At 55.2% G+C, this 27539-nt stretch overlaps 1 protein-coding gene across 4 annotated transcripts; it reads left to right on the top strand.

Moving 5' to 3' along the window:
* Nucleotides 1–27283, top strand: SLC45A3 (solute carrier family 45 member 3). Of its 4 annotated transcripts, XM_032608057.1 has the most exons (6): nt 1–13; nt 8689–8732; nt 20385–20795; nt 21603–22388; nt 23093–23358; nt 25491–27283. In XM_032608057.1, exons 3-6 carry the CDS (start codon nt 20624–20626, stop codon nt 25926–25928), a joined length of 1662 nt encoding a protein of 553 aa, XP_032463948.1. In that variant the 5' UTR covers nt 1–13; nt 8689–8732; nt 20385–20623; the 3' UTR covers nt 25929–27283. The 4 variants fall into 4 exon arrangements, with proteins under 4 accessions (XP_032463948.1, XP_032463939.1, XP_032463966.1 ...); XM_032608048.1 differs by lacking the exon at nt 1–13 and having other exon boundaries at nt 8633–8732; XM_032608075.1 differs by lacking the exons at nt 1–13; nt 8689–8732 and adding an exon at nt 10209–10348.
* Nucleotides 27284–27539: the final 256 nt, after the last annotated feature.

The following is a 27539-nucleotide window of genomic DNA, read 5'->3' on the forward strand; positions in this document are numbered from 1 at the left end:
CTCAGCACCAAGGGTGTGGGCCTTGGGTTCTAGTCCGGTTCTGCCACCCTGTAGCCACCTCACCCTTGGCAAGGACACACCCTCTCCAGGGCTGTGTCCTCGTCCTATAAAGTGCAGAATTGACGCCTTCCTGTCCACTGCTCAGAGTAGTGAGGAACACATGGAAGATGTCTGTGCAGGTGCTTTGAAAACAGGACTCCTATTGCCATGGAATGAGGGATGGGGGAGATAGGGAAGACGGGCAGGGCGTTGGGGACAGGCCACGGCCCTGAGCCTGGGGTTGGAGGCAGGGGCAGTGGTGGGGGGATGGGCCAGGGTAGTGATTATTTACTGCTCTGTGACAAGCATGAAACTCAGCACTCTTATTCTCACACAGCTCTGTGGGATGGGTACCAACATCCCCATTTATAGGGGGCGGCCTAGGCTCAGCAAAGTCATTTGCCCCAAGTTTACCCCTAGTGAGGCCAGCAAGCCCAAGCCTAACTCCAGAGTCCATGATCTGTGTACCCCACCAAGTACCTGGTCCTGGTCCATCATAGGTGCCAGGGCTACTGCCAGCCCCGAAAGTGCTTTCACGCAAATTAGGGAAAGGTAGATGCAGCCATGAGCCTTGCCTAGTTGTGCTTGTGAAGTGAATAGCATGTATCTCTACAACTGCACCTTGTAGCCCTGGGAGGGACTCTGAAATTAATTAAAGAAAAGAAAAACCAAACAAAATCCAGGATATAGGTTTTGTGGCTTGTTACCCTCCATTTCCTGGCCTGGGAGCCCAGCAGATGGGCCCCTCCCACCAATTCCTTCTTTCCTCTGGAGCTCCAGAGTCTGGGGGCTGGTAGCCCTGCCCAGACACCTGAACCAGGCCTGTGCCTCTCTTCCCCACAGGCCTGGGGATAGATTGTGCAAAACTGGCACCATAACCTAAGGCAAGAGGTTAGTTCACAATCTAGTTATTAATTACGCACTTGCTTATTATCTTGAGCATTGCATCAGGACCGTGAGAATGGCTTTATAGACACTTACATTAGTATCAGCTCCCCTCTCCCCCCAGACACACACACAGGTCCGGGTACAGCAGTAAATCCTGCCAAAAGTCACTCCAGCCTCAGCCTATTGCCCACAACTCCTGGCACATTCAGGCCATCCCTGCCAGAATGGGAAACGCTGCCTAGCCAGCAGGATCCCCACAGCAGCCCCTGGAGATGGGGCCAGCTGCAGGTCACCTCACCCTGATGCGTGGGCTGTGCACTGCACTGGACTTGGAGAGCTTAGGGGGGGGTCACTTAAGGAAAGGAGGTTAGAGATTTCACATCTTACCTCAGATGCCCGGGGAAGTCCCTCCTCCAGTCTGACTCCCAACCCTCTTGCTGCAGTTCTAGTGTTTTCCCTCTTGTCTGGCCCTCCTTGTCTCTGGTTGAGTAAAGACTGTGAGAGCACCTACCAGTGGGGATAGCAGTCTCCTTTTATTCCTGCCTTGCAGTGGAAAAGTCAGCCCTACAGGGAGAATGGGAACAAGACCTTGAGGCCTCTTCCCTTGTGCCCTCCTGCCCCTCACATGACCCCTCTATCTTCCCCACTCTGGAGACTGTGGAGTCACAGCTGGCAACTAAATCCCCTTTGAGCTCCTCGGCCTCCTGATCTGGACTCTGTCCACCTGCTGCTGCTGGAACGCAGCTGAGTGAGTAAGCGCCGAGCTCTGCCCTCTGCTGCTGGGCAGGCAACCAGGACTTGGATTCACCCAGATGAGGAGCCTCAGGCCCTCCCTTGCTTCAGCTCTGCCACCTTGGGCAAGTGACTTGACCTCAGTTTCCCCATCCATAAAAGGAGGTGGCACCTGCCTACCTTAGAGGTACTTGTAAGAATCAAACCTGCTGATGTCAGTGAAAGTGTTTGTAAATCCTTAAGTGTAGCACAGAAGCAAGTAATTATCCCTCACCTTCACCAGCCTGCTGGCCTAAAAAACCCAGCTTGGAACTTCCCTGCTTCCCTGGATTTATCCCAGGGATACATGGGATAAATGAACTCCGATCATGTTTGACCTCTGGAACTGGTTTATGGCCTTGACATTTTTGCACTTGCTGATGTGTCCCACCACTTTCTAGTTCCCAGAGAAGACTAACCTCCATGAGGTACCTCATATGTCCTTCCCATCTCCTAAATTGCATTTAGGATTCTGTACATAAGACAGCATGTACGGGACTTCCCTGGTGGCACAGTGGATAAGATTTCGTGCTCCCAGTGCCAGGGGCCTGGGTTCAATCCTTGGTCAGGGAACTAGATCCCACATGCCTGCCACAACTAAGAGTTCGCATGCCGCAACTAAGGAGCCTGACTACCTCAACAAAGACCCTGTGCAACCAAATAAATAGATAAATAAAATAGTTTAAAAAGAAAAAAAAAAGACAGCATGTACAAACATGGGTTGAGATTCTCCTCTAAATACATTATTTATGCAGTATCCTTGCATTCTTCCCAACAAGCTTCCTGCATAAGAATTAAGACTCAGATTAAATGACTTGCTCACAGGCATAAAGTTACTATACCTTAGCACTGAGCCTGATTCGTAATTGTTATTTAACAAATGTTTGCTGAATGAGAAATGAATGCCTGGATGCGTAGTAAATAGCACTGGATCTGTCTGATTCCAGAGCCCACATTTTTTCCACTGGAGCGTAGAGCTTCTCAGGGGCTAGCTGGTGCAAGATCTCCGTGGGGGCGTGGAGCTGGCAGAGCTCTGTCACATCTGGCTGTCCCTCCCCATTCTCCAACCAAACCCAGCCCAGTAGCCCCTCAGGCACTCTGAGCTCCGGAGTCGAATCCTGGGTATTCACAGTGACATAATCACCTCCTTGCTCCAGGCATTTTAGAACACAGCCCAGTTAACTAATTGTCTTTCCCACTAAAGACTTATAGGGGAGTCGTCTGCTTCACTCCTGAACCCTTAAGGGGAAGGAGACAGCATTATCATTTTGCCTCTGCCTCACTGCCCTGAGCAAGTCCCGTGAAGCGTTCCACCCCCAGTTCCAATCCTTCCTGTTACTTAGGTTTCTAAAACTAAGCCGTCGCGGCTCCAGTTCTAGGCTCCTTGACTGGGAGCTTTCTGCTGATGCCCCAGGAAAATCTAAGAAGCTAAAGGACTCAGTTGAGAGGAAAGTGGGACGGGTTTCATTGGTTCTTAGAGCTGGAAAGGGCTATTGTGCTCATCCAGGCTCACGCCTTACCTGGTGCCTGAGAGCCCTGCAAATGTCCCCGCCACGCTTAATCTGTTGAAAGCGGCTTGGGTCCTGCTCCTTTGTGAACTCACCTATGATCTGACTCCCCGTGACTCTCTCCGCTGGTCTAGGCTGGCTGGTCCTCTGACGCCATTCCCTTTTTTTTTCTTTTTTTGCGGTACGCGGGTCTCTCTCCCGTTGCGGAGCACAGGCTCCGGACGGGCAGGCTCAGCGGCCATGGCTCATGGGCCCAGCCGCTCCGCGGCACGAACCCGTGTCCCCTGCATCGGCAGGCAGACTCTCAACCACTGCGCCACCAGGGAAGCCCTGAAGCCGTTCCCTTTTGACAGTGACTTTGCTGTTGCCTGGAAAAGCCAACACCTTTCCATGGAAGAACAGGCTCAGCATTTCCCTCCCTCTGCTCCCCACTCAGCTGGATTTCTCTGCTTTGGAGGTAATTTTGGTCTCTCCCCCAGTTCCCCATGGACCTGGGTGGGGCACGGGGAGGACTTAGAAGGAGGTTTAAATCCAGAGGAAAGTTCTCTTCGTAAAAGAATTTCTGTTTTTTCACGGTCAGAGGGAAGTTTCCTGAAGAAAGTACCCTTGAAGGTGTTTGTTGTTTTAAAAACTTCCCTGCGTGGGGTACCACTCAGATTGGACTGTCCCCAGCTGCAAGGTGGGGGACCTCATTCGACAGCAATTTTAAGGCTCTGCCTTCTAGCAGTGATAGTCAGGGGGGAGCACGGAGGACCTCAGGACCTAGAGGCCATGGTCATTCCCAAGCTTGAGGTTTGAGAGGGAAGATGCAGCTGTCCAGTTCTTTCAGTGGTTTCAATATCCTCCTCACTGTGCCCACGGAGTGCTGGTGATGGTGGAAATACCGTCCAAGTGCGAGGGTAGACCCCCTCCACCCTTCTCAAGCTGCTTCATCTTATTTCTTCACCCAATCCGTTCTAAAGGTCTCAGTTAAGGAGGCCCTGGGGGTGGTTTTCCTCCTCTGGTCCCTGATCTCCCCAACCCCTAACCCTCTGAACAGAAATGAGGTGCGAGAGTCCACACTGGGGAGCAGCTCAGGGGTGATTTCTCATTCCTTTCTTCCTCCTTCATTTTATTTAGTTTTTCCTTTAAAAAATAATATTTATTGATTCTTTTTCTTCTGTTTACGAAAGCAATTTATGATCCACATAGATTTGGAGATACAGAAAAATTTCCCTAGTGCCCCCTCCCCTCAAAATCATCCGTTCTGTTCATTGAAAACCAGTATTCAGCTTTTGGTTATGTCTTTTTAAAATCATTTCTTTTCTATAGATATTCACCTAATTTTAAAACTCTTTAGTTTGTAATAATTTCAGATTTACAGAAAAGTTGCAAAGACAATAGAGTTCCCATATACCCTTCAACAAGTTTTCCCTGATGTTAACATCATAGTATAATAATCGAAACTGAGAATTAATACTGGTGGAGTACCATTCACTAAACTGCAGATTTTATTCGGATTCCACCAGTTTTTCCACTTATGTCCCTTTTCTGTCCCAAGATCCAATCCAGAATATCACATTGCATTAGTATATACCTAATTTTTTTTTTTTTTTTTTTTTTTTTTGCGGTACGCGGGCCTCTCACCGTTGTGGCCTCTCCCGTTGTGGAGCACAGGCTCCGGACGCGCAGGCTCAGCGACCATGGCTCACGGGCCCAGCCGCTCCGCAGCACGTGGGATCCTCCCGGACCAGGGCACGAACCCGCGTCCCCTGCATCGGCAGGCGGACTCTCAACCACTGCGCCATCAGGGAAGCCCCTATAACTAATTTTTAAAATGTGTATCCCACTATGTGCACTAATTTGTACCCAGCTATTTTTGTTGGTAATATACCATAAGCATTTCCCCATTCAGTTAAAATTCCTCTATGTCATTACCATTTTTTGTAAACATACTTATTGGAGTATAATTGCTCTACAATGGTGTGTTAGTTTCTGCTTTATAACAAAGTGAACCAGCTATACATATACGTATGTCCCCATATCTCTTCCCTCTTGCGTCTCCCTCCCATCCTCCCTATCCCACCCCTCTAGGTGGTCACAAAGCACCGAGCTGATCTCCCTGTGCTATGCGGCTGCTTCCCACTAGCTCTCTATTTTGCGTTTGGTAGTGTATATATGTCCATGCCTCTCTCTCACCTCGTCCCAGCTTCCCCTCCCTCCCCGGGTCCTCACGTCCCTTCTCTACAGTCATTATGGCAGCAAAATGTTCCATTACATGGATCTGCTGTAATTTGCTTATAGCCAATGGCTTATTATTCCACATTTAAATTGTTTCTAATTTTTCACTCTTATAAAGAATGATGAGGGCTTCCCTGGTGGCGCAGTGGTTAAGAATCCGCCTGCCAAGGCAGGGGACATGGGTTCGAGCCCTGGTCCAGGAAGATCCTACATGCCGCAGAGCAACGAGGCCCATGCACCACAACTACTGAGCCCATGTGCCACAACTACTGAAGCCTGCACACCTAGAGCCTGTGCTCTGCAACAAGAGAAGCCACTGCAATGAGAAGCCCGCACACCACAATAGAGGGGTGGCCCCCGCTTGCCGCAACTAGAGAAAGCCCGCATGCAGCAACGAAGACCCAGTGCAGCCAAAAATAAATAAATTTATTTTTTCAAAAAAAAAGAATGATGAGATGAACATCTTGTACATACTTCTGATATACGTATCTCTGGTTATTTTGCCATAAGAGAAATCCCAGAAATGGAATTCCTGTGTCCAGGGGACCGATCCTTCCCCCTTCTAAGTCCACGGTGAGGATTTGGGCCTGTTGATGGCCTTTATGCCTAAAGAGACTGTTGACCCCTCATCCTGAGACAGGCAGGGGAAGAAGCAAAGAACCCTCTCAAAGGGAACCACCACCTTTGGGTGGTAGAGATAGCAAGAGGAGGAGGAAACATCAAGGGAACTCCAGGTTCTTCATGGCTTCTCGGGCTTTTTCCAGGCTACCCAGCCCCAGATGGGTATCTTATCTCGGTAGAAAGAGGACCATGCTCGCTCTGAGCCCAAGGATAATGGGAAGGGGCTATGGGTGGGGGGTGGAGCAGAAGCTGCTAATGCATTTTTGCCAGCATCTTTGGTTTCTCCAATATCCAGCCAGACTATTAGCAGTTCCCCAAGGATGGCCTTGCTCCTCACGTCATCCCCCATTTCCTATAAATGGGAAGTGGCTAGGGAGTAGGGTGTGTGCGTGTGTGGTGGGGGAGGGAGCGGGGATGAAGGGAAAGGGACATGGTGGTTTTCCTACAGCTGACTTAGTGGGGAACTGAAACCCAGAGAAGATGTTACTAATCCAGAATGACCCAGCATTGTGGGGAATAGTTTGGGTGTTAGGACTTTCATTAAGGCTTGGAAGTCACTGGTCAGGATAGATGAGGGATTGCTGCCTCTGCCTTGTTTCTGGGGCCCAAAGACTCTGTGTGTGAGTGTGTGTGTGTTTGTATTAGTAGTAGCTGCAGTGGTAGTAGTAGTAGTAACTGGACTGAGGGATTGCTTCAGTTTCTTTATCTGAAAATGGTACCCATCTCTTGAGTTGTCACAAGGATTGAATGAGTTAATACATGAGATGCATTTAGAACAGTGCCTGGCACAATCAGTAAAAGTTAACTATTACTACATGAGGCTACACCAGCAGAAAAAGGGGAGGGAGCATCTTCCCAGCAGAAGCCCCTACAGCACCCTGTGCTGGGTGGGGCCTGGAGACTACATCCAACTGGCTTGGTAAAGAAGGGTCACCTGCATTGGGGAGGGGTGAGCCAGGAAAGGGGTCGGTGGCCGGCCAGGACGACGCGGGGTGCTCGGGCGCAGGCCAACTTGCTTGGGGAGGAGTGAGGAGTTATTAAGGAGGGAAAGGTGGCTGAGCCCTGGCACTTATTCAGGTGGCCAGACCCGCTGGGTGGAGTCCAGTATCTCACAGTAGGCTGTATGCTCACTCTCCTAAGCCCTGCTCCCCTTTCCTCGTGTGGGAGGGAGGGTTCCTATTCCTCTGAGGTGGGACAACTCCCGCCTGCTCCCCCAGTGCTCCTTCCCCAAGCCTGGAAAATACCACCATCCACTCTCTCCTGGCTCAGTAATTTTCCAGCTGACCTGGAATTCCCTCTGACTCCTGCCCCCTTTCCTGGGGCAAAGAAGACACCAGCTCAGGGACCCAGGACTCCACCCAAGTCTCTCTGCTGTCCACAAATGGGTGTGCCAAAGGCTTTGGAAAGCCACTGGGGCACAGGACGGTCACCTGCTGGCAGGTGGGGGGGCGAGTGTGCCCAGAGACGCAATGCTGAGACCGTTTTCAAGTTAAACTTATTCAGTGACCCAGAAGGTAGATTCTTGGTTTTTCTCCCTCTGCTCTCTCCTGCACCCACTCTCTCTTCCCCACGGCCATCAGGGCTCCACTATTCCCCCCTCCTTTCTAGATTTCCCATTCTTCTCTGCCTCCAGTTGGAGGTGCCGTTAGAGACCATCTGGCCAAGTCCTTCTTACCAAGGTTCAGAATATGGAAGGGACTTGCCCAACATCACAGCCGGTTGGTGGCAGGGCCAGCACTGGAGCTCAGTGCCCCAGTGCGCAGTCCATGGCTCCAGTCAACGAGGTCCTCCCCTTCAAAGCCATCTTCCTCCGATTTTTGTAGCATTCAAGTCAACAATGCACACAAATTGGAGTTCTCCCCACTCTAATAAAACTCCACGGAGGAAGAAAGACACAGCTGGGCCTCCCACCCCAAGGCCAGCCTGGGCCCCCAGTGATCTCCCACTTGCATTGTTCACTCTTGTCAAGGCATTCTGGAAACAGGTATCTTTTGGGACCTTGCTCAACAGCTGACAAAGGGAACATTTTACTGTCAATGTACCACCTCCTTTCCCCATACACATCCTTAAGGAAAAAAAAGAATTGAAATTTGGCTTTTAACTTCAGGAAGAAGGGCTGAGTTAGCTATCAGGAAGCTCTTTATGCCTCAGAGAACAGCAAACAGTAGGAAGAGTAACTCTGGGAGAATGTGACATCTCCTTTCAAGGCTGGTCCTGGATGGGTGGGGTGCTGCTCGGACCGGGGACAGGGGGATGGCCGGAATAGCGCGTGGGGGTAATGGTCGCAGACTGGCTCAGGGGAGGAGAGGCGCCCCGCGGAGCCGGGCAGCTTTCACCTAAATGTTTTGGTGGCGAGGGGGCGGCGCACTGCCCTAGGTAATGATAGGGCAGTCTGGGAGCCACGCGGAGGCTGCCTGTCGCGGTCGCGGCTACAAAGACAGCTTGGAGACCTCCCGCTTTCTTCCCTTGGGTACCAGCCCCACCCCTCCATACCCCCTCCCAGCACCCCCAACCTCCGTCCCGCCTCGCCCCGCCCCCTCCTGGCCGCCCCAGCGCGCATGCTCTCTCCCCCCGCGGAGTAACCTGGAGATTTAAAAGCCGCCCGCTGGCGCGCGTCGGGGGAGGCGCGGGGGGGGACGAGCTCGCACGCGCGGGCCCCGGGTGACAGCCGCGCGCCTCGGCCAGGTAGGGGCGCGCCCGCCCTTCTCCGCGGGGAGGGGGTCCCGGCGCGGGAAGGGGAGGGGCGCTGCGCGGCCGAGCTCCGTGGTGTCGCGTGTTTTGCGCCCCGCGGGAGGGGGCCGCGCCGTGGCTGCCCCGGACCCGCGCGCCCAGCCCCGTGAGTCCCAGGGGAGCTGACGGGGCTGCGGGCGCCCAGGCGCGCCCCCTCTTCCTGCACCGGGCAGGCTGCGGGGTGCTCGGGTCTCCGCGGAGGCGGGCCGGTCTGGAGGCGCCGGGTCCCCTGCGTCCCGGGCCGGGCGGCGGGGTGGGCGGGGAGAGGCGCCTCCCCGGAGCCCCGGGTCGGGCAGACGGCGGGCACAGCGGCCGCTCGCTCCTGTTGCCGCCTCCCGCGTCAGAGTTTTCTTTGGAAAGTTGCATTTATTTTCTTCCCTTGTCTCGGCTTCACCGGAAAGGGGCAGGATGAGTCACCGTGGCGCGCACAGTCCGGGACCTGGGAGCCGGGAAAGGGGTCGGCGGTCGGGACGACGCGGGGTGCTCGGGCGCGGGCCAACTTGCTTGGGGAGGAGTGAGGGGTTGTTAAGGAGGGAAAGGTGGCTGAGCCCTTTCGGACGTTAGTCTTGGGGCTTGGCTCTGGGCAGAGAGTTGGGCTGGAGTGTGTGCCCTGTCCTGCGCCTCGGTTATCCCTCATGGGAGGAGGAAAAAGAGAGGGTGTCTTTATCCTTGCCTCCCGGGCTCAGGTAGGGATGGTGAGAATCCTGAGATCGGCAGACACGTGTGATGAGGTGATATCTGGGCACCCACTACAGCTTCTCAGGGCTCTGGGCTTAGGCATGGCAGGCCTGCTGGAGAAGGCCCCAGGGACCCGCAGGGTTGCTCCTGAGTGAGGGTCAGTCCTTCCTATAGTCTCCTGTTCTCCCCAGGCGCTGCAGCCCTGTCAGTTGATCTTGCCCTTGACCTCTGAATCAGTTTCCTCTTCCTGACAGACACCCTTGACCTGCTCAGCTTTTCCCCCGCTCCCCAGGGCCACACCTTCCCCTTTCGTTTTTCCCAAGGGGCCAGAGTTGAGGGTAGGGAGGGGTTTGGCATGGTGGGTACCTGCTGAGGACTTGCCCTTCAGCTGTTACACGGACCCCATCCCAGTGGAGCAGGGACTAAGAATAGCCCAGCTGCTGTCTTGCTGCCCTGGAGTCTGCAGCCGGGCACAGCCAGTGGACCGGGGCCTAGAGTTACCCTTGCTGGGTTCCTGAAAGCGTTGCTCAGGGGTTGGGGTGAGGCCCTGGGGGCTTCTGGCTGCCTTTCATGATGTACTTAGCACTTCAGAGCCGGACAGCCTCGGTGTTGGACTCACCTGCCCAAGGCCTGGGGAACAGGCTGGCATATGGGGGTGGGGAGGGCAGGGCCAGGAAGTGTAGGCTGATGATTTCCTCGGGCTTCCCTACAGAGCAACTTCCAGGGTGTGAATGAATACAAAGTTATTTGAGGTCACAGTCCTTTTTGTTGGATGGGTCTCATCCTCTCATGCCTCCCTTATCTCCTCCGCACAAGCTTGTCTGGAGCTGGGACTCTGTTGTTCTAAAAGTGCTCAGAAAAATGGAGCTCGAGTCAGCAGGATGGATCTGAAGGTACAGATACAGTTGTGCGTGAACGTACAGCTGTGGACATTCAGGCCCCACCTTAGTGGAGATGTGACTGGGGCGGGGTGGGGGGAGTTTTCCTTCGTACTCACGGGGTGTATAGTGAACTCGCCTGTTCCTCCTGGCTCTGAGGTGTCCCGAAGGAGGAGCTGGACAGTGATCCTTGGTGGCCCAGTGAGGTACCTCCAGGCCACTGGGTGGTGGGAGGATGGCATGGATTCCCCTCTCTCAGCCTGGGTGGGGCTCTGGAGGCAGAGAGGCAGGGATCATCTCAGGAATCCAAAAGTGAAATTAAGCTATGTCATTTGGACCATTGGAGCCTGATAACACAGCATTATGGATAACAACCCAGACTGTCAGGTGTTCATATCCTGGCTGCTCCGAACTGGCTGTGGGACAAAGGGCAAGTTACTTAACCTCTTTTAAGTCTCAGTATCCCTGGCTGCAAAATGGGGTTGATAGTAATCATGATAATATCTACTCTGTAGCTTTGTTATTTATTAAATAATAAATAGAACAAATATATATGTAAATATATAATTATATATATCTAAAACGTAAAAAAAACACTCTAGCTTTATTAAACCATACATATAGAGCACTGGACTGTGTGCCTGATAGGTAACAAGCGCTCAGTAAATATTAGCTGGTATTAACTATATCTACTATATCTACACCTGTGACCCAGTGGACAGCAGCACCCAGCCTGGGCATCTGTTCTTGGGTTCTCCTGTAGACCTTTGTTTCTTTGGGACCAAGGCCTCCTGGACTTCGGGGAGTAGGTATGACTCGTTGAGACTGGCCTCTAGCACTCAGATGCCTGGGTCTGAATCCCATTTCCTCTTGCACAAGTTACTCCACCTCTCTGTGCTTCAACTTCCTCCTCTGTAAAATGAGGATAACAGTACCTACCTCACAGTATCGTGAGGATTAAACGAGCTGATTAAAGCTCTGAGCCCAGCAGCTGCAAGTAAAAAGAGCTTGATAAATGTCAGCTGCTGTCATTCGGTAACAATGGAGGCAATCATTGTGGTTTACACTCAGGAACCAAAGTTTCTTAGCAAGGGAATTATACCATATACAACTATACATAAACTGTGAATGACACAATTGCAGTTGAACTTGTGGTCTGGTGCAAAGAACACACCAGGACTTGATGTCCTGGTCTCTCCCCTGTCAGTACTGTGTGTGGTTTGTTTTTTAATCAGTCCAGAGACCCCTGCCCTGCCTGTTCCCTCAAGATGGAAGAAAGTGCTATGAAGTGATGGAGGTGAATATATATCCTGAAAGGTTGAGTGCCTTCTATGCAGAAAAGGTTATTTGTTCTGATTTTTGGAGAAATTGTATGAGAGGGAGGGAGTGTTCTGCTCTGTCCTCCCCACCCCCACCCAACCCTTAGGCTACTTTGCACTGCTTTCTGGTGTCAAGAAGAAAAACCCAGCCTGGCTTTCTGTGAACAGTCAGTGGCCCTGTTTGTTGGACAGCAAGGGTGGAGGCTGGACCAGTTGGTACCAGGCCCAGTGTCTTGAACGCTGATGCCACTTGACTCCCAGCAAATAGAGCTGGAGTGTGGAGCTTTGTCCAGTGTATTAAGTGTCCCTGCTTGGGGGCAGGGGCTGGTGACAGAGCCATCACAGGATGGTCCTGATGTCTGGCCAGAGCTTCCTGTTTAATCCCTTTTTCTGCTACGTGGTCTGTGTTTCCTCCTCCATGGGAAGAAGTCCACAGTTTTGTCACTGACCCTGAACGACTTGTGGGTCGCCACGTCTTGCGTCCGATGTTGGAGACAGGCCTATACCTCACCTGTTGGCCTTGGTTTCTGTGTCTGTAAAATGTAGATGATAATATTCACCTTGCAAAGTTACGGTGAGGATTAAATGAGATCGCCATATTTAGCAAGGAGCCTGCATAGACCAGGTGCTCAGTACAAGTTTGTTGCTTTCCCCTTCATTGTTAATTCTGGAGATCACTGTCTCTGGGAAGCTGGGATGAGCCAGCAAGAAGGAGGTTGAAGACTAGTCAAGGTTTGGGAGAAAGGGGTCCTTGACAGCTCGAGGTCCAGGCAGCCCTGGAGGAGGTGGAGGACTTCAGCTGGACAGGGTTCAGGTGAAAGGGAGAGGAGGTCCAGGGGAGGTCACTGGAACTACTTTGAAAGCAAAAATAGGCCCAGTGCTGATGAATGGCCCCGTCTTGGGCCCATGTCTCATGATTTGGGGTCTGGTATTCTTTGCACCACCCCTGACTGGGGAGGGGCTAAAAGGAGAGGTGGGTGCATATAGAAATCCCAGGCTCCAGCAGCTGTGTTTTGCAGACATCTACCCTTTGCATAGTTCCTACCTACTGGTCTCTCGCGGCTCAGCCTCCTCTAGGAAGCTCTGGAGGCACTGAAGATGTCCCACAGTAAGGACTTGGGTCTCAGCCCCTGCGCCATCTCATGGTGCTCTGGCTGCACCTCGGCCCTTCTTCTGAAGGGGCTGAAGTCTGTTGTTTCTGAATCCCCAGCCCCTTCACAGCGGGCTTGCACACGCCCGGAGCTCAGTAGCGGGGGGTTGGTAGGCTTTAGTCTCTTTGACATTTCTCTGGGGAAGGTGAGATTGTAATGCACTGAGGTACACTCTCTTCAAGGGTGGGCAAAGTAGGGCTCTTTAACAACAACAAAAAAACCACATCTTTTTTGGAGGCCCCTCACGCCCTGCTCACCACTGAGTGGACTGTTTTGGAGAACACATCCCTAGGACTGAGTCCGGCCCAGAGCCCTCCGATGATAAATGGGGCTGGTCACAGACCCTAAGGCAGCAGTGCTGAGAGAGCCTGGCCTCCTTCCTGTATCTGTCACCTTCTAAGGGAGGCCAGGCAGCCTCCCTCTAAGGGAGGGGACAAGGATGTGCATGGCTGGGGAGAGCTGCCTGGTCTGGCTGACTGGCAAAGTTCAAGTTCACTAGGAGGGAGGCTGTTCAGGTTTCACTTTGCAGGAGCTGTAGGGAGCAAGGGGCGGGGGGAACTTCCCAGTGGCCTGAACGTGCCAAGCTCCCCATTCTCCTCCAAGCTCCCCATTCTCCTCCTGCGTTCCTCTGCCCCCACCCTGGGCCAAGGGATTTCTTGGTACCACTACCCCCACCTTGTAGGAGACTGTTTATTGTGGCCCAAGTAGAGAAAGAATTTAGTTACTGATTTCTGCCAGGAACAGAGTCCAGCTCTGGGAGGGAGTAGGGAAGAGGGCAATTCTGCCCCCAGATGTCTTGGTTACTCGGATCAGTTTCAGGTGACCGCTGACCCTTGGCACTCTGTTGTACTGGAGCAATGTGTAGGCAGGTAAAGGATGGGGTAAGCGCAGCTGGGGAGCCCTTCTCTACCTGGTTCTCCTTGGCTCTCATTGGTGGAAGGCTATAACCGCCCCCCCTCCCCACCAGTGCCATGTGGCCTTGTCAGTGAGCACTCAGTGGGCACCTGTCCCTGGTGAGCACCCTGCCTGGGGCTGGGGGCGCGGGTGTGAGGTCACAAAGCTGCACAGTTGTAAAGAACCTTAGACAGCATCTAGACTAGCTCTCGTTTTACAGGTGCAGGAGCTGAGTCCCAGAGAGGTAGAGTGGCTTATTCTAGGCTACACAGTTACAAGAGTTGCTGAAACTGGACTACATTGTCCAGGCTCCTACTTCAGTGCACTTTCTAGAATTTTCGAATGGTTTGAATTTTCCATTCAGCCCTTTTTACCTGTGCAACTTTGGGTGTGTTAATGAATTTCTGAGACTCCATTTTCATCCTTGTGAAATAGGAATATTAAATAATTTTGTAGGATTATACAAATGGTATGAATTAGAGAAGGTTTGGCAGGTACATGCAGACACCTCCTGGACGGTTAGCAGGTGTCAGCCGCTGTGATTATTTTCCCTGTGGCTGGGAACCACCCTGTCTCCTAACTGGGGTTGTTTATCCCACCCTCCCTTTCCCTTTGCAGCCTCCAGCACCAGGCAGGTCTGCTGAGTGACCTCTGCTCACCTGCCGGGCCGGCACCTGGGGAGGCATTTACATTCTTGGCATTCCTCTTGCCTTTGGGGGCTGAAAGAGGCACTAGTGCCCGGGTGGGAGGCACGTGGGTGAGGGGGATGGAAGCTGAGAAGAGAATCAGTGTTGGTCCCCCTCCGACCTCTGCTGCTCCCGTTGGGAATGAGAAACCCCCTCCCAAGTTTCTCGGCTGAGGAAGCCCAGACAACTGAAGAAGTGGTTGCCAGAAACTTCCACATACTTCCTCCAAACACACTACACGACTGTGAATTGGTGGTATTAAGCTAAGTTGCCTCGCCTGTCAAATGGGATACTCATTGTACCCGCCTCGTCAGGCGGTTGGAAGATTAAAACGCTTGGAAGAGGGCCTAGCATGCAGTAAACCTCAGTGTTAGCTGCTGTTAGTAATTGCAGATGAGGAAACTGAGGCTGAGGGAGGTCAGGTAACAAGGTCACATAGTTACAGTGACATATGGAGATGGCATGCAAACCCACGCCAGACCTCGGTCACCCTATAGAATGCACTAGGTTCGGGAATGTCTGGGCTCAGAGGCCTGTGACACCTGCGGTGGAAGAGAGCTCCAGGTTGAAGAATACTGATTGTCTTGGTTTGGAGGGCACTTGGTCAAGGTGACCCCGAGTGACCTTGGGTCGTAGCTGTTTGCGGAAAGGAAGTCTGATTGGGAGACACAGTGGCCTGGAGTCAGATGTGTGTCTGTTTTGACCACCCGCAGGGGGTTGCCACGTGATTCTGGGAGGGGTGCTTCGCCTAGACCAGCCAAGGTGAGGGTCAGGCCAGCCCCAGAATTCCTGTCGCTGGACTGGAGAGGGGAGGCGAGATCAGAGCAGGCTCCAGGGACTGCCCGCTGTCCTTTCCCCTCCCCTTCCCCCAACCTCCTCTGGCATGTGTTTCCTTTCAGAAGCGGGGCTGGGGCTCTCAGATGGGGCAACAAAAGCAACTTTCCTCCGAGCCACTGCCACCTGTTGGGTTTTCATACATTGGGGGTGAGCGGGGGGAGGGAGCCGCTGCCCTTTTCCCAGTGTCTGCAGTGTGCCCCCTCTGCGTCCCCAGGGACTGGGATTCTCTTTGCTGCCCGGTGTGGCGGGGCTCAGGAGCTGGAGGGGGTGGGGGCCTGCAGCAGCTGGAAGGGGAATTGAGCGGGAAGGGGCCGGTGCTGGCAGCCGGGAGGGAGTTTGATGGATTACTCTGCAGGCCGAGAGGTTTCTCCCTAATCCTCCTTTGTGTTCCGGCCTGCAGGCCCCTCACTCTCTCTGACAGGCTGCTAAGCAGAAGCCTTCCAGTCCGAGTGAAGAAAAGGCAGCGCAGCAGGGCGGACTCTAAATCCCTGGCCTCTGGGCCCTGGGGAGGCAGGAGCTAGGGAGCAAGTCTGGATGGGGGTGGGGCCTTCTCTCTGCTGATGTCGGGGTGGAAAGGCTGCACTCTGAGTGGGGTTCTCAGGTGTCTATGGGAGCACTGAGAGGTTGTGGGTCTTCGCTTCTCGTGCAAATCACTGTTGCCTTCGGTAGGGTAGGCTTGGGGGGAGCAGACCCTTGCTTCTTTGGAAGTACGCGTTTGAGCTCAGAGAATCAAAGACTAAATATGTGTTGGAAGGCATGGAAGCCGTGCTTAGACTAGTCCTGTGTCCCCCTCTCCCTAGCTGCCCAGGCAGAAATTCCCACAGCTCAGCATCCCTGATGAGGGGGTCTGTCACGGTGGAGAGCTCATTGCCTCACAAGGATGTTCATTTCCCGTCTGCTGTCTGGCCAGCACAGGCTCTTTCTGGGCTGTCCCAAGACTCCTGTGGACCTGCCGTGAGGGCAGAGCTCATTTTGGGAGTGCGGTATGCTGGGATTTGCGAGGTAAGGCCAAGGGCACTGGTCCCCTAGGACTTCTTCTGTGCCCCCAACCTAGAGGATCTGGGAGAGCGCAACTTGGAATGAGATTCTGGGGTCCAGCCCGCTGTGGAGGAACAGGGGTCCCCCTTCCCGTGCAGTCTCCGTCGTCTACCTGTGGGCTTCTCCCCACCTGCAGTCCTGGCCTGGGCCAGATGGCCTGGGCTGGGGTGTGCGTTAGGGAGATTGGCCTGGAGTGACCCCACCCCTTTCTGCAGCTGAGTCATTATTCCTCGTGGCTGGCCTACCCCATCCCCAGTTTCCTTCTCTGCTGGGAGGGGCTTCCCAGTGGCCGCGTGAGAAAGAGCACAGTCTTTGTGAGCGTGGAGGGAGGACGCAGGGTCGCCGGCTCGCGGGGTCAGGGTGCGGCCGTTTGATGTGCCTGGCCGTCTGTGGGGACGCTGGCCCGCATAAAGAGGCCATAGAATTGCTGCCTCACACTGGCCCGCTGCGGGGCTGCCCCCAGCCCGGCTCCCTCTGACCTCTGTCCTTCAGCGGAGGGAATCTGCTCCCCCAGCTCCACCTCAGCCGCGAGGGGTGGCAGGAGCCCCTTTGAAAGCCCTCAAAGGCCTCTTTATATATCCCTCTGACACTCCCTTCCCAGAGGACCTACCAGGAGGTGCCTTTCCTCCTGCCTCCTCCACTCTTGAATTTTGGAGAAAGTTCAGGCCAAGTTTGTTCCTGTTGCTCAGTTTCATTTCCCTGTGCTCCCTGCTGGGGCCTAACCTGAGGTAGGGGGGTGGGCAGGGATGGGGCATTCCAGCCTGGGAGGCTCTGTCCCATCCACTCACCACCTTTGAACCCTTAGGAGAGCTGCCCCCTCTGGGGGTGGGGCTGGAATTTCCTTGGTGCGTGGGGGGATGGGGGTAGGCACTTAGGTCTTTCCTATCTCTTCCACCTCCCACTCCCAGGCTGCTTTCAGCCATTTATTCTGTAGGTAAGCATTTCCCAGGCCCCTTCTCATGCTAGGGTGGGTGCTGGAGAGTTGCAGTGCAGCCTACAGCCTGCTCTGGGGGTGCACTCGAAGTCTCCCGGTGTCTGGAGCTGGGTAGGTAAAATGCAGGTTCCCCGCCCGAACGCACCCATGGCTCTCAGTCTCCCAGGGCTGGAGCTCTGCTCCCCCAAGGGTGAGGGAAGATGGCCTGGAGCAGAGCTCCCTAAAGGTTCCCAGAAGTCTTGGGCTTCCTCTAGCTTTCTTGCTGTCCCGTTATCAGGGGGCCCAGAAAAGGGGGGAGATATTTGGACCTTGAGAGGGACTTGTCCTCCTTAGAAGGCTGCTATTCACAAGGTTAGGCCAGACTCCCCCTTTCGTGTACCTCCACTTCCCTCCTCTTCCCGCCCCCTCCCCACCAGGTGAGCACTCGGGGGCTGGCTCTTCTGGTTGAGCTTCTGTTTGCCGGACCGGGCGCTCCAGGAGCAGTGGGGCAGGAGGATCTGAGTCAGAAGCATCTCTGAGGCTGGAGGGGAGGGTTGGATCCTGTTTCCCCGTCTGTATTCCTGAAGAGGCAGGGGAGCCCCTGAATCAGAGGGACCCAACGGGGATCTGTCACTTTCAAGCTTTGGGAAGAAGTGTGCCCTGGGGCTGTGGATTGGAGTGGGTGTGACAAACTGCTTCCTGTTCCCCTCTGAACCTGGGACCCTGGGGCCTGGGCTTTTCTGTTGGTGTCCTTGGGAAGAAGGCCCTGGAGGGGCTGCTGGTGACTTGAGCTTGTGCTGTGGGTGTCCTCTGTAGTTTCTTCCACGTGAGGGCTGAGGTGGGGATGCAGTGGGGGAGGCTGGGGCACTGGGGAAGGTGTAAGGAGGAGAAAGGGGGGACTTTGGAAGGGAGAGTATTCTTATGGGCTTGGACTTTTCTCGGGCACTTCTGGGCTGGGAAGAGTCAAGTCTGTGGTGGCGAGAGTGCCCAAAAGAGGGAGGACGGGCTCAGCAACCTAAGAGGAGAGGGGTGCAGAGCAGGGCTGGAGCCCGCCCACTTCCTACCCAACTCCTTTCAAGGAATTCCTTACCTGGCCCAGCCCCTGGTCACTGGGTAGAGCACCTCTGGGGGTGGAGAGAGGGGCTGGGAGGGGGAAGCAGCTGGGCGGGGGAGGCGCTGGGCTGTAGGAGGATTTTGCCTTTCTCCCTTGTGGGCTGTGGAGGTCCTGCTTGGTGCTGGGAGTGGGGAGCTGGATTAAGGGAGGGAGTAAGTCAGGTGGGGTGATTAATGTTTGCTGGAGAGCTGCAATTTATTTAAACCTCAGGGAGCAACCAGGGCTTGGGTGCATGTTGTGGGAGAGGCTGAGTCTGATAAAGTCTGTTTACTCAGGGAGGACCTGGTCCCTTTAAAACCCAGGGCAGGTGGGTCTCCAAGGCCCTCCCAGACTTGGTGGAACTTGGGGGAGGCGGCTGCCTAGCCTTGTCTGAAGTCCCTTCCTTGGTCTACAAGCTGCAAAGCCCTGGAAGGCAGTTACGGAACGGACACATCTTACCCAGGATTGATGGCCGTCTGTTTTCTTTGTGGCACAGCTCAGAGAGCAACCTACAACATGCTTCGTAACACAAAAGTCCCTGCGGGGCTTAGTGATATTTGAAACGATAAAAGAAGTTGAAGCACCAAGTCATGAGCTGCTGAGATTGGAAGAGGGCATGAGTGAGGGCCGGGGGTGCTCCAGGAAGGCTCTCGGGTGGGCCCAGGCCCTTGGCAGTAAACCTTGCACAGGACCAGTGCTCTTCAACAGTGTCAATGGGGTTGAGTCGGTGAGGCCGGGGAAGGCACTCCAGACTCTAGTCATAAGTGGCGTGAAGCTCTGTCCACCCGTCTACGCCGCCATGGGATGGAAGACAGGTTGGGGGACTAGGGCCCACCCTCTATACCTTCTCTGCATAGCTGGCTTGATTTCCCCTCTTTTGTGGTCACTTGTAAACAGCGGACTACAGTGGGTGCCCCAGTCAGGAAGCGAGACCTGGAGGCCCACTGCCTGTGGGTGGAGGACCCAGGGTGGGTACTCCCCTGGTGGGAGGTGTCTGCACAGGAGGCCTAGCAGGAAGGGCTGTGGGGACGTCTGCTGAGAGTGGAGCCAGGTGGGGAGAGAGGAAGTCTGCCCGGGGGTCACTGGCATCATCGCAGTGGCCGCCAGGTGGTGTGTTGTCATGCCCCTGTGAGGCTGGAACCTGGGACCAGCCCCACTGTCCCCTGACAGTTGAGCAGCGCGTGTGGGAATATGTCCTCCCCATGGACGTTGAGCATGGAGAGAAACTCAAGGTAGAGGTTTTCAGGCCTAGGTTCTTCCAGGGGAGCGCTTTTTTTTTTTTTTTGCCGAACGCGGGTCTCTCACTGTTGTGGCCTCTCCCGTTGCGGAGCACAGGCTCCAGTCACGCAGGCTCAGCGGCCATGGCTCACGGGCCCAGCCGCTCTGTGGCATGTGGGATCCTCCCGGACCGGGGCACGAACCCATGTCCCCTGCATCGGCAGGCGGACTCTCAACCACTGCGCCACCAGGGAAGCCCAGGGAGCGCTTTTTAAATGGTTTCAGTGAGAGGTTAAAACCCACCCCGACAAACCACAGCCTCTCTGGTCTTCCTCCTTGCCCTCGTCCTTGGGGTGGAGTTATGGTGCAACACGGCTTGTGGCCAGGTAGTATGGAAGAGGAAGTGTGACTCTTAACGAAGGGGAATTGAACAGCCCAGCTTTGGGAAGTAGAGAGAGAAAAGCGAACAAACCAGGCCTGGCAGAGGGTCTCCAGGGGACACCGTGGTAAACAGTGCCTCGGGAACTGGGAATTCAGCTGGTTTGATTTTTTTTTTTTCCTTCAATACTAGGAAACAAGGGCAGTTGCAAAGATATTCCAAAACAGAGAATTACTGACATCTAGTTGGCTCTGGAGTGTACTGAGGTTTAAAAATCGTATTTACCTTATTAATACGTCAACCTTAGGCTAGTATTAACATGCACTTCCTGATTGGCCAGTAGGGAGTGACACCTGGGTGGCAGGGCCACACCATCAGCCTGGGAGTGAACAAGATTCAGAATTCAGAGCAAATCCTGGAGATCAGATTCGCAGGAATCTCTGTGTGTGTGATTGTCCCAGCTCTTTTAACACTCTGTGATTCTCCCAGCTCTTTTAAGACTCTGTGTGTGTGATTGTCCCAGCTCTTTTAGGATCTGAGTGTTGAGTTATGTCCCCACCGAGGCACCCCACGACGACAGACAGGCGGTTAGCATGGCTGAGAAACTAGACCTGCACGGAGGGCCCGCAGAAATGGGTTTCTGGCTGAGTCCTGCGCGGTCGGTGGCAGCAAGGAGGAGAGGCCTAGGCGTCTGGAGCAAGGCTGAGGTGGAGCAGTCCTGGAGTGTGTGAACAGGCCGGAGCCCCACCCGCCTGGCACATCATGGTCCAGAGGCTGTGGGTGAGCCGCCTGCTGCGGCATCGGAAAGCCCAGCTCCTGCTGGTCAACCTGCTGACCTTCGGCCTGGAGGTGTGCCTGGCTGCGGGTATCACCTACGTGCCACCCCTGCTGTTGGAAGTGGGGGTAGAGGAGAAGTTCATGACCATGGTGCTGGGTGAGTCCCCACATCCTCCTTCCCTCCTGCTCCAGATATGTGTCCCCTGGGGAAGTAGGGCGACAGGGCCTCTGCCCAAAGAGCTGCTTGCAGGCAGAGGTGGCTGCCTGCTGTCCCTGAGCCTGGTGGGTCAGCCTGGCTGGGGAGGGGGTGACCCTGGGCTGAGGGGGTCTGAGAGAAACAAAAGGGTACGGGGTGACCTCTGTATCTCTGGTCCCTACGCCATGCATGGCCCACAGGAGACACTGGAGAAACTGCCCTTCGTAATTCCTACCTGTGGTCTCATTTAATTCCTGCAGCTAACGCTGTGAGGTTACCCCTTTCACAGCGGAGATGATGGAAGCTAATAAGCCGTCAGGTGACTTAGGCCGCTGGACAGCTAGCTTAGCTCCTGATTAGCAGGGTCGGGACCACCCTCAGCCCCCCACCGCCAGGGCTCTTTCTTGCCTCTAGGGCAGGGGCTGGGCTCCTAACTGCCGACGAATTCTGTAAAAGCCACGGAGGGCAAATGTCATCACCACGTGACTCCCAGGAAGAGGGGGCTCTGTCAGGATGACAGGCTCTGGGGTCAGACTGCCTGTTGAAACCGTGCCTGTGCACGGCGATCACTGGTCAGTTGGGGCACTAGTGATCCTAGTTGTGAGCAGTAAATTGGGGTCCTGTGAAGTACTCAGCACAGCCCCAGTACACAGTTGGCCCTCCATGTGATATCATCATCATTTCCATCCTTCTCGAGGCAGTTGGTACCCTTCCCTCTGCCCCTTCTGGGCCCCAGCCTCCAGCTCATACTACTTGCCCTTCTTGCAGGCATCGGTCCAGTGCTGGGTCTGGTCTCGGTCCCACTCCTAGGCTCAGCCAGCGACCACTGGCGTGGGCGCTATGGTCGCCGGAGGCCCTTCATCTGGGCCCTGTCCCTGGGTGTCCTGCTGAGCCTCTTCCTCATCCCGAGGGCCGGCCGGCTGGCGGGGCTGCTGTGCCCGGACACCAGGCCCCTGGAGCTGGCACTGCTGATCCTGGGCGTGGGGCTGCTGGACTTCTGTGGCCAGGTGTGCTTCACTCCGCTGGAGGCCCTGCTCTCTGACCTCTTCCGGGACCCAGACCACTGTCGCCAGGCGTTCTCCGTCTACGCCTTCATGATCAGCCTGGGGGGCTGCCTGGGCTACCTTCTGCCTGCCGTCGACTGGGATGCCAGTGCCCTGGCCCCCTACCTGGGCACCCAGGAAGAGTGCCTCTTCGGCCTGCTTGCTCTCATCTTCCTCACTTGCGTGACAGCCACACTGTTTGTGGCTGAGGAGGCAGCGCTGGGCCCAGCCGAGCCCGTGGAAGGGCTGTCGGTCCCCTCTGTACCACCCCACTGCTGCCCGTGCCACGCCCGCCTGGCTTTCTGGAACCTGCGCGCCCTCTTTCCCCGGCTGCACCAGCTCTGTTGCCGCATGCCTCGCACCCTACGCCGACTCTTCGTGGCCGAGCTGTGCAGTTGGATGGCATTCATGACCTTCACACTGTTTTACACAGACTTTGTGGGCGAGGGGCTGTACCAGGGTGTGCCCAGGGCTGAGCCAGGCACCGAGGCCCGGAGACACTATGATGAAGGTAAGGCCTTGGCAGCCCGGGGCCCTGTTGTGGGAGCTGCCCTCCAGTGGATGTTCGGGCGCAGGGAGATGCCCACAGCCTGTGCCTGGGCTGGAAGCTGTGCATTGGGCCCCGATTTCCCCATCAGGACAGTGGGCCCGTGTGCAGGCTGCGTGGGCAGCTGCTCACGGAGCAGCGTGGCTTTGCTGCAGTCACAGCAGAGCCTTGGGCGGATCGGAGAGTTTGGTCAGGCATTGCCCCAACTTGATGGAGGACGAGGCCGGGCTTGTTTAAGGTCCAGAAGCTGGGCCTCGGGTTCGCCTGGCCCGAACTTCAGTGTGCCCTCTGCTCCCCTACTGACTTTCCAAATCGCCTTGCCAGCCCCTTCCAGCTCAGGCGTCTGGAATTCTATCTTGGAGCCCACAGCAGAAATGTCTTTGTGTTCCCTCTACCTCTCCTGACAAGCTGAGCACAGCCAGCCCTTAGAACATCTTCCTTTGCCCTTAGCCAGTGGCTTTGGCCACGTTCCCTGAGGCCAGTGGAAGAACTTACGCTCCCGTTGCTATGGGTAGGGCAGGGGATGCTGGGGAGCAGGTCCGGAAAACAGCAGGTCTTGGGCAGCAGGTGCCTGTGGCTCCTAATTCTGAGCACCCCTCCCCCCCCATGGTATTGGGTCCTTTTACCCTACCCCCTGTCTGATGGCCTCTTCCCCCTCCCCGCTCCAGGGGTCCGGATGGGCAGCCTGGGGCTGTTCCTGCAGTGTGCTATCTCCCTGCTCTTCTCTCTGGTCATGGACCGGCTGGTGCAGCGATTCGGCACCCGGGCAGTCTATCTGGCCAGCGTGGTGGCTTTCCCCGTGGCTGCCGGCGCTACGTGCCTGTCCCGCAGCGTGGTGGTGGTGACCGCGTCGGCTGCCCTCACTGGGTTCACCTTCTCTGCCCTGCAGATCCTGCCGTACACGCTAGCGTCTCTCTACCACCGGGAGAAGCAGGTACTCGCCCTGGCCGCTGAGTGGAGTGGGGTGGAGGGGCAGCTGACCAGCCCAGGACCGGTGTCTGGCAAGAGAAGCTGGAGAAGGAATTCTTTGATCAGAGAGGAAGCCTGTTGTAGCCCCAGGGCCAGAGACTTGGGCTGCGGAAGGAGGGTGTAGATTAGATTCTGGGAATGACTTCCTGGTGTCAGGACTAGAAAGCACTTAAACTGGATGATTGCAGGAAATGTGAAATCCTTCTCTGGAAATCCTGAAGAATCAGGCTAGCAGAAGGCCTCAGTCAGGGCTGAGTTGTTCTGTGCAGAGGCAGGGGGCTGGATCAGATGACCTCTGGGGCACTCGGCTTCAGCAGCCAGTGAGTGGGAAAGGTCTGGTGTGGGCCACGCCTCTCCTTATTCGGGGGGGACCTTGTGAGTGACCCAAACCTTGCTTTGGTCTCGGAGATGGGGAAAGCTCCCTACCGCCCCTTCCCCTCTTTTGGTTTGTCTTCCTTTTCTGTTTAATTCTCTCTTTTCTTTTCCTGCCTCACTCCTTTGCCTCGTCCCCTCCCCCCACCCCCATGGCGGATCTCTGAGCCTGATGCGCCTGACACCGCTCGCCTGGGCACTGTGTAAGTTGGGGGGCCTCCTTCCTGCTCAGCCCCACACTAACCAGCCCCTCCAGGGGCCCCCTTCTCTGGGAAGCCTCCTGACCAGGCTGTGTGGTCACCTTTGTTGTCTCCATTGGCCTCGCTGAGCTACAGCCCTGGGTGCAGAGCTCTGCCCAGAGGGCAAGAAGTTGGGGTGTCCCAAGGAAAAAGAGATGCAGCCTGGCTTCATAGGGCTTCTAGACTGTAGGAAAGACATAGTCTGCCCCTTGTAGGACATGGGTGGGGTAACTGGGAGGCTGGTTAAGTGAATAGGTAGCGGCAGGGGTGGGGGTGGAGGTGGGGCTTTGGGTTGGGGGAAGCTGGTCCCCGAGTCCCCTGTCAGTGCATTGATAACCTTCATCATCCTCCACGCTTTCCCGCCCTGGTTGGGCTGCTGTCCAGAAGCCAGGCTTGGGCATGTACCAGGGAACGTGCTGAGCTGGTGGTCTTCCCTTCAGGCTGAGAACACGTCTGTCCCCAGGGGCCTCTCCAAGCTTCAGCCACACTGATCTTTTGTGGGGTGGCAGGCAGGAGGTGAGGTTCCAGGCGTGGTTGGCCCCGCACCCCATCTACGTCTGCTTTGTCCACTTCTGGCTGCACCACGAGCCTTGGGATTCCCTGGTGTCAGGCTTGAGCTCTGCTGTGGCTCCCAGCGCTAATGCAGCTGACCCTGAGAGCTCTGTGTTAGGCACTAGTGGGCCTTGGAAAAGTGGTCAGATGAGTTCTGGCCTCGTCCTTAGATAGGAGGGAGGCTCTGGGACATCGCGGGCAGGGCAGGGGCAGGTCACGCTGATCCAAGGCAGACAGTGAGAAGGAACAAGAAGGCTTCGGCCTCAGCACAGCTGGACCGTGGGAGTCGGGAAGAGGGCGATTCTTTCTGTTCCTCGCTTCCTCTAGGCTCAGTCTGAGGACCCTTCCTGCCCCAGGCTGGGGCCGCAGACCTCACAGTAGGGCAGCAACTATAGCCTGGGCCTGGGACCCACAGTGGGAAGGGAGCGTCTCTCTCTGGTCTCTCTGGAGGTTGACAAGAGTGTCCCAGTAGTGAGGTGGTAGGGGCAGAAGGAGGAGGGTTAGGAGCATCTGTGTGGGGCTTTGGGGCCTTTGGGGCCCCACCTTTGGACTTTGTTCCTCTGCTCTGACATGTCTCTCTGCCCACCTGTCTTCATTCTTCTGTGTCTTTCCTTTTCCTTGGGGTTCTGTTCTCTTCCTAACCTGCAGTACTGAGTTTGTCTGTCACTTACTGATTCTAGGAGAGGCTAGAGGAGACCTAGACTTCTGGTTTCAGATGTCCCCTCCTGCCCCCCTGCCCCCCTTCTGAGGAGAATCCTCACTAGACCCAGGCCAAGCAAGGTCTGCTCAGTTTTCTGACCTGCTGCCCGATTTTCATTAAGCCCTCGTGCCTGGTTTCTTCTAGCCCCTGGGATAAAGGCCAGGGCCTGTTCTCCTAGTTGGGGGATCCCATGCTTGGGTACATACCTGTCCTTGTGTGTTCCCCTCTCCCCAGGTTTTCCTGCCCAAATACCGCGGAGATGATGGAGGCGGTGCCAGTGAGGACAGCCTGATGACCAGCTTCTCGCCGGGCCCTAAGGCCGGATCTCCCTTCCCCAATGGACACGCGGGTGCTGGAGGCAGCGGCCTGCTCCCTCCTCCACCAGCACTCTGCGGGGCCTCTGCCTGCGATGTCTCCATGCGTACAGTGGTGGGCGAGCCACCGGAGGCCAGGGTTGTTCCGGGCCGGGGCATCTGCCTGGACCTTGCCGTCCTGGACAGTGCCTTCCTGCTGTCCCAGGTGGCCCCGTCTCTCTTTATGGGCTCCATTGTTCAGCTCAGCCAGTCTGTCACTGCCTATATGGTGTCGGCTGCAGGTCTGGGTCTGGTTGCCATTTACTTTGTCACACAGGTGGTATTTGACAAGAGCGACTTGGCCAAATACTCTGTGTAGAGTACTTCCAACCCATTGAGGGAGGACCTGCCTCACTGGGTCCCAGCTCTCCCTATTCCAGTCCGTCCCCCGCCCCGCTCCGTTGGCCCGGTAGGGCTGTGGGCTGGCCTTCCAGTTTCTATTGCTGCCAAAGTGATGTGGCTCTCTGCTGCCGCCCTGTGGCAGTGAGGTGTATAGCTGCACAAGTAGGGGACTGGGGCTTCTTCCCTCCCACCTCTCCTCAGTCTTTAGGGCTGGCTGACTGGAAGCTCTCCAGCAGGCTTCAGTCTGGACTTCCACAAGGAAAGAAGGGCAGGGCATTTAATTAACTCTGTGCACTGGAATGCAGGACTCTGCCGGGGGATCACCCAGGCTCAGGGTTAACAGCTAGTGTCCTGGTTGAGAAATACCCAGAGAAGGGATTTGGGGAGCTGAGTAAACTCAGCCACCTGGTCTCCTACAACCAAGGCCTCTTATCCCATAGGTTCTCCCAGTTGTTGCTCTTGCATGGGAATTTGTAATGTGAAACGGCTCCTCTACAGGATTTGAAAGTATGAAAGTTATTGGGGGACGCGGTCCTGAGGGGAGAAGGGAAGCTGCCTAGCCCCACAGCGCCACCTCTCTCCTGTTCCCCCTCCCCTGCATTTTATTAGGACTTGGCTTGTTGGCCCCTGTGTTGCCATCACAGGGACACGGGTTTTTAAATAATTAACTTATTTATTTAAGTAGAAGGGGAATCAAGGTGTTTAGGGGTTGGGTAGGATGAGATCCCTAATGACTAGGTCCCCTGAGACGATTGGTTATTGGGCTGAGAATTGTCAGAATCTCCTTCTCCTGGAGTGATTGGTCTGGCCCCAGAACTGCCTAACCCTGAGCCTGGAAGCTCTGCTTACCCCAACTGATATCCCAAATCCTGTTACCCAAGGCGGGGAGGGCTGGGGAAACGTGAAGGGTGGGGCTTCAGGTCTCAGCAGCCCCCGTAGCCTCACCTCCCCTCTTGGCCCTGCCGTCCCCCCCAGCTCCCCTCTGCTCCCTCTAGGACTGGGCTGACGAAGGAGCTGCCCAACCCCACCTTTCCCCACTGGCTCCACAGCCCTCTCCTTGGGGCTGTTTTGGGACCAGAAGCACAGAGTGTGGCTCCTTGAGCCTTTATCCGTCTCAGCCCCCAGGGCATATCTGTGCTTGGGGAATCTAGCACAGAAACTCAGGAGCACCCCCTGCCTGGGCTAAGGAGGTCTTATCTCCGGGGGCTTTAAGTGCCGTTTGCAATAATGTTATGTCTTATTTATTTAGTGGAGTAAATATTTTATACTGTATGTGAGCAGTCAGAGTATAATGTTTATGGTGATGAAATTAAAGCCTTCTTATATGTTTAATTGGTCTTTGTGTCTTTTCTGAGCGGAAAAGACCAAATCTCTCTCAAATTATCCTCAGCTTCCTTCTCATCAGGACCGTTTTGGCAGCTTCAGTTCCCAGCACCACCAGCAGGTGGAGCCATAGACCAACACTCTTTTGTCCTTTGGCGATTGGGTGTGGCTGTGCTTCCCCAGAATTGGGGAGTCCCTTTGAGGGTGAGGGAGAGGGCGGGAGAGTAAGAAGTATAGAGAGTGGGGGCATTTTCCTTCTCAAATG

Source organism: Phocoena sinus, chromosome 1 (genome assembly GCF_008692025.1).
Source record: "Phocoena sinus isolate mPhoSin1 chromosome 1, mPhoSin1.pri, whole genome shotgun sequence".
NCBI classification, from domain to species: Eukaryota; Metazoa; Chordata; class Mammalia; order Artiodactyla; family Phocoenidae; genus Phocoena; species Phocoena sinus.

Bases quoted from the DNA above. Each gene is read 5' to 3' on its own strand.
- SLC45A3 (XM_032608057.1), top strand. From the start codon at position 20,624: ATGGTCCAGAGGCTGTGGGTGAGCCGCCTGCTGCGGCATCGGAAAGCC. The intron at 20,796-21,602 runs GTGAGTCCCCAC...CCCTTCTTGCAG, and splicing joins GTTCATGACCATGGTGCTGG to GCATCGGTCCAGTGCTGGGT. The intron at 23,359-25,490 runs GTACTCGCCCTG...CCCTCTCCCCAG, and splicing joins TCTACCACCGGGAGAAGCAG to GTTTTCCTGCCCAAATACCG.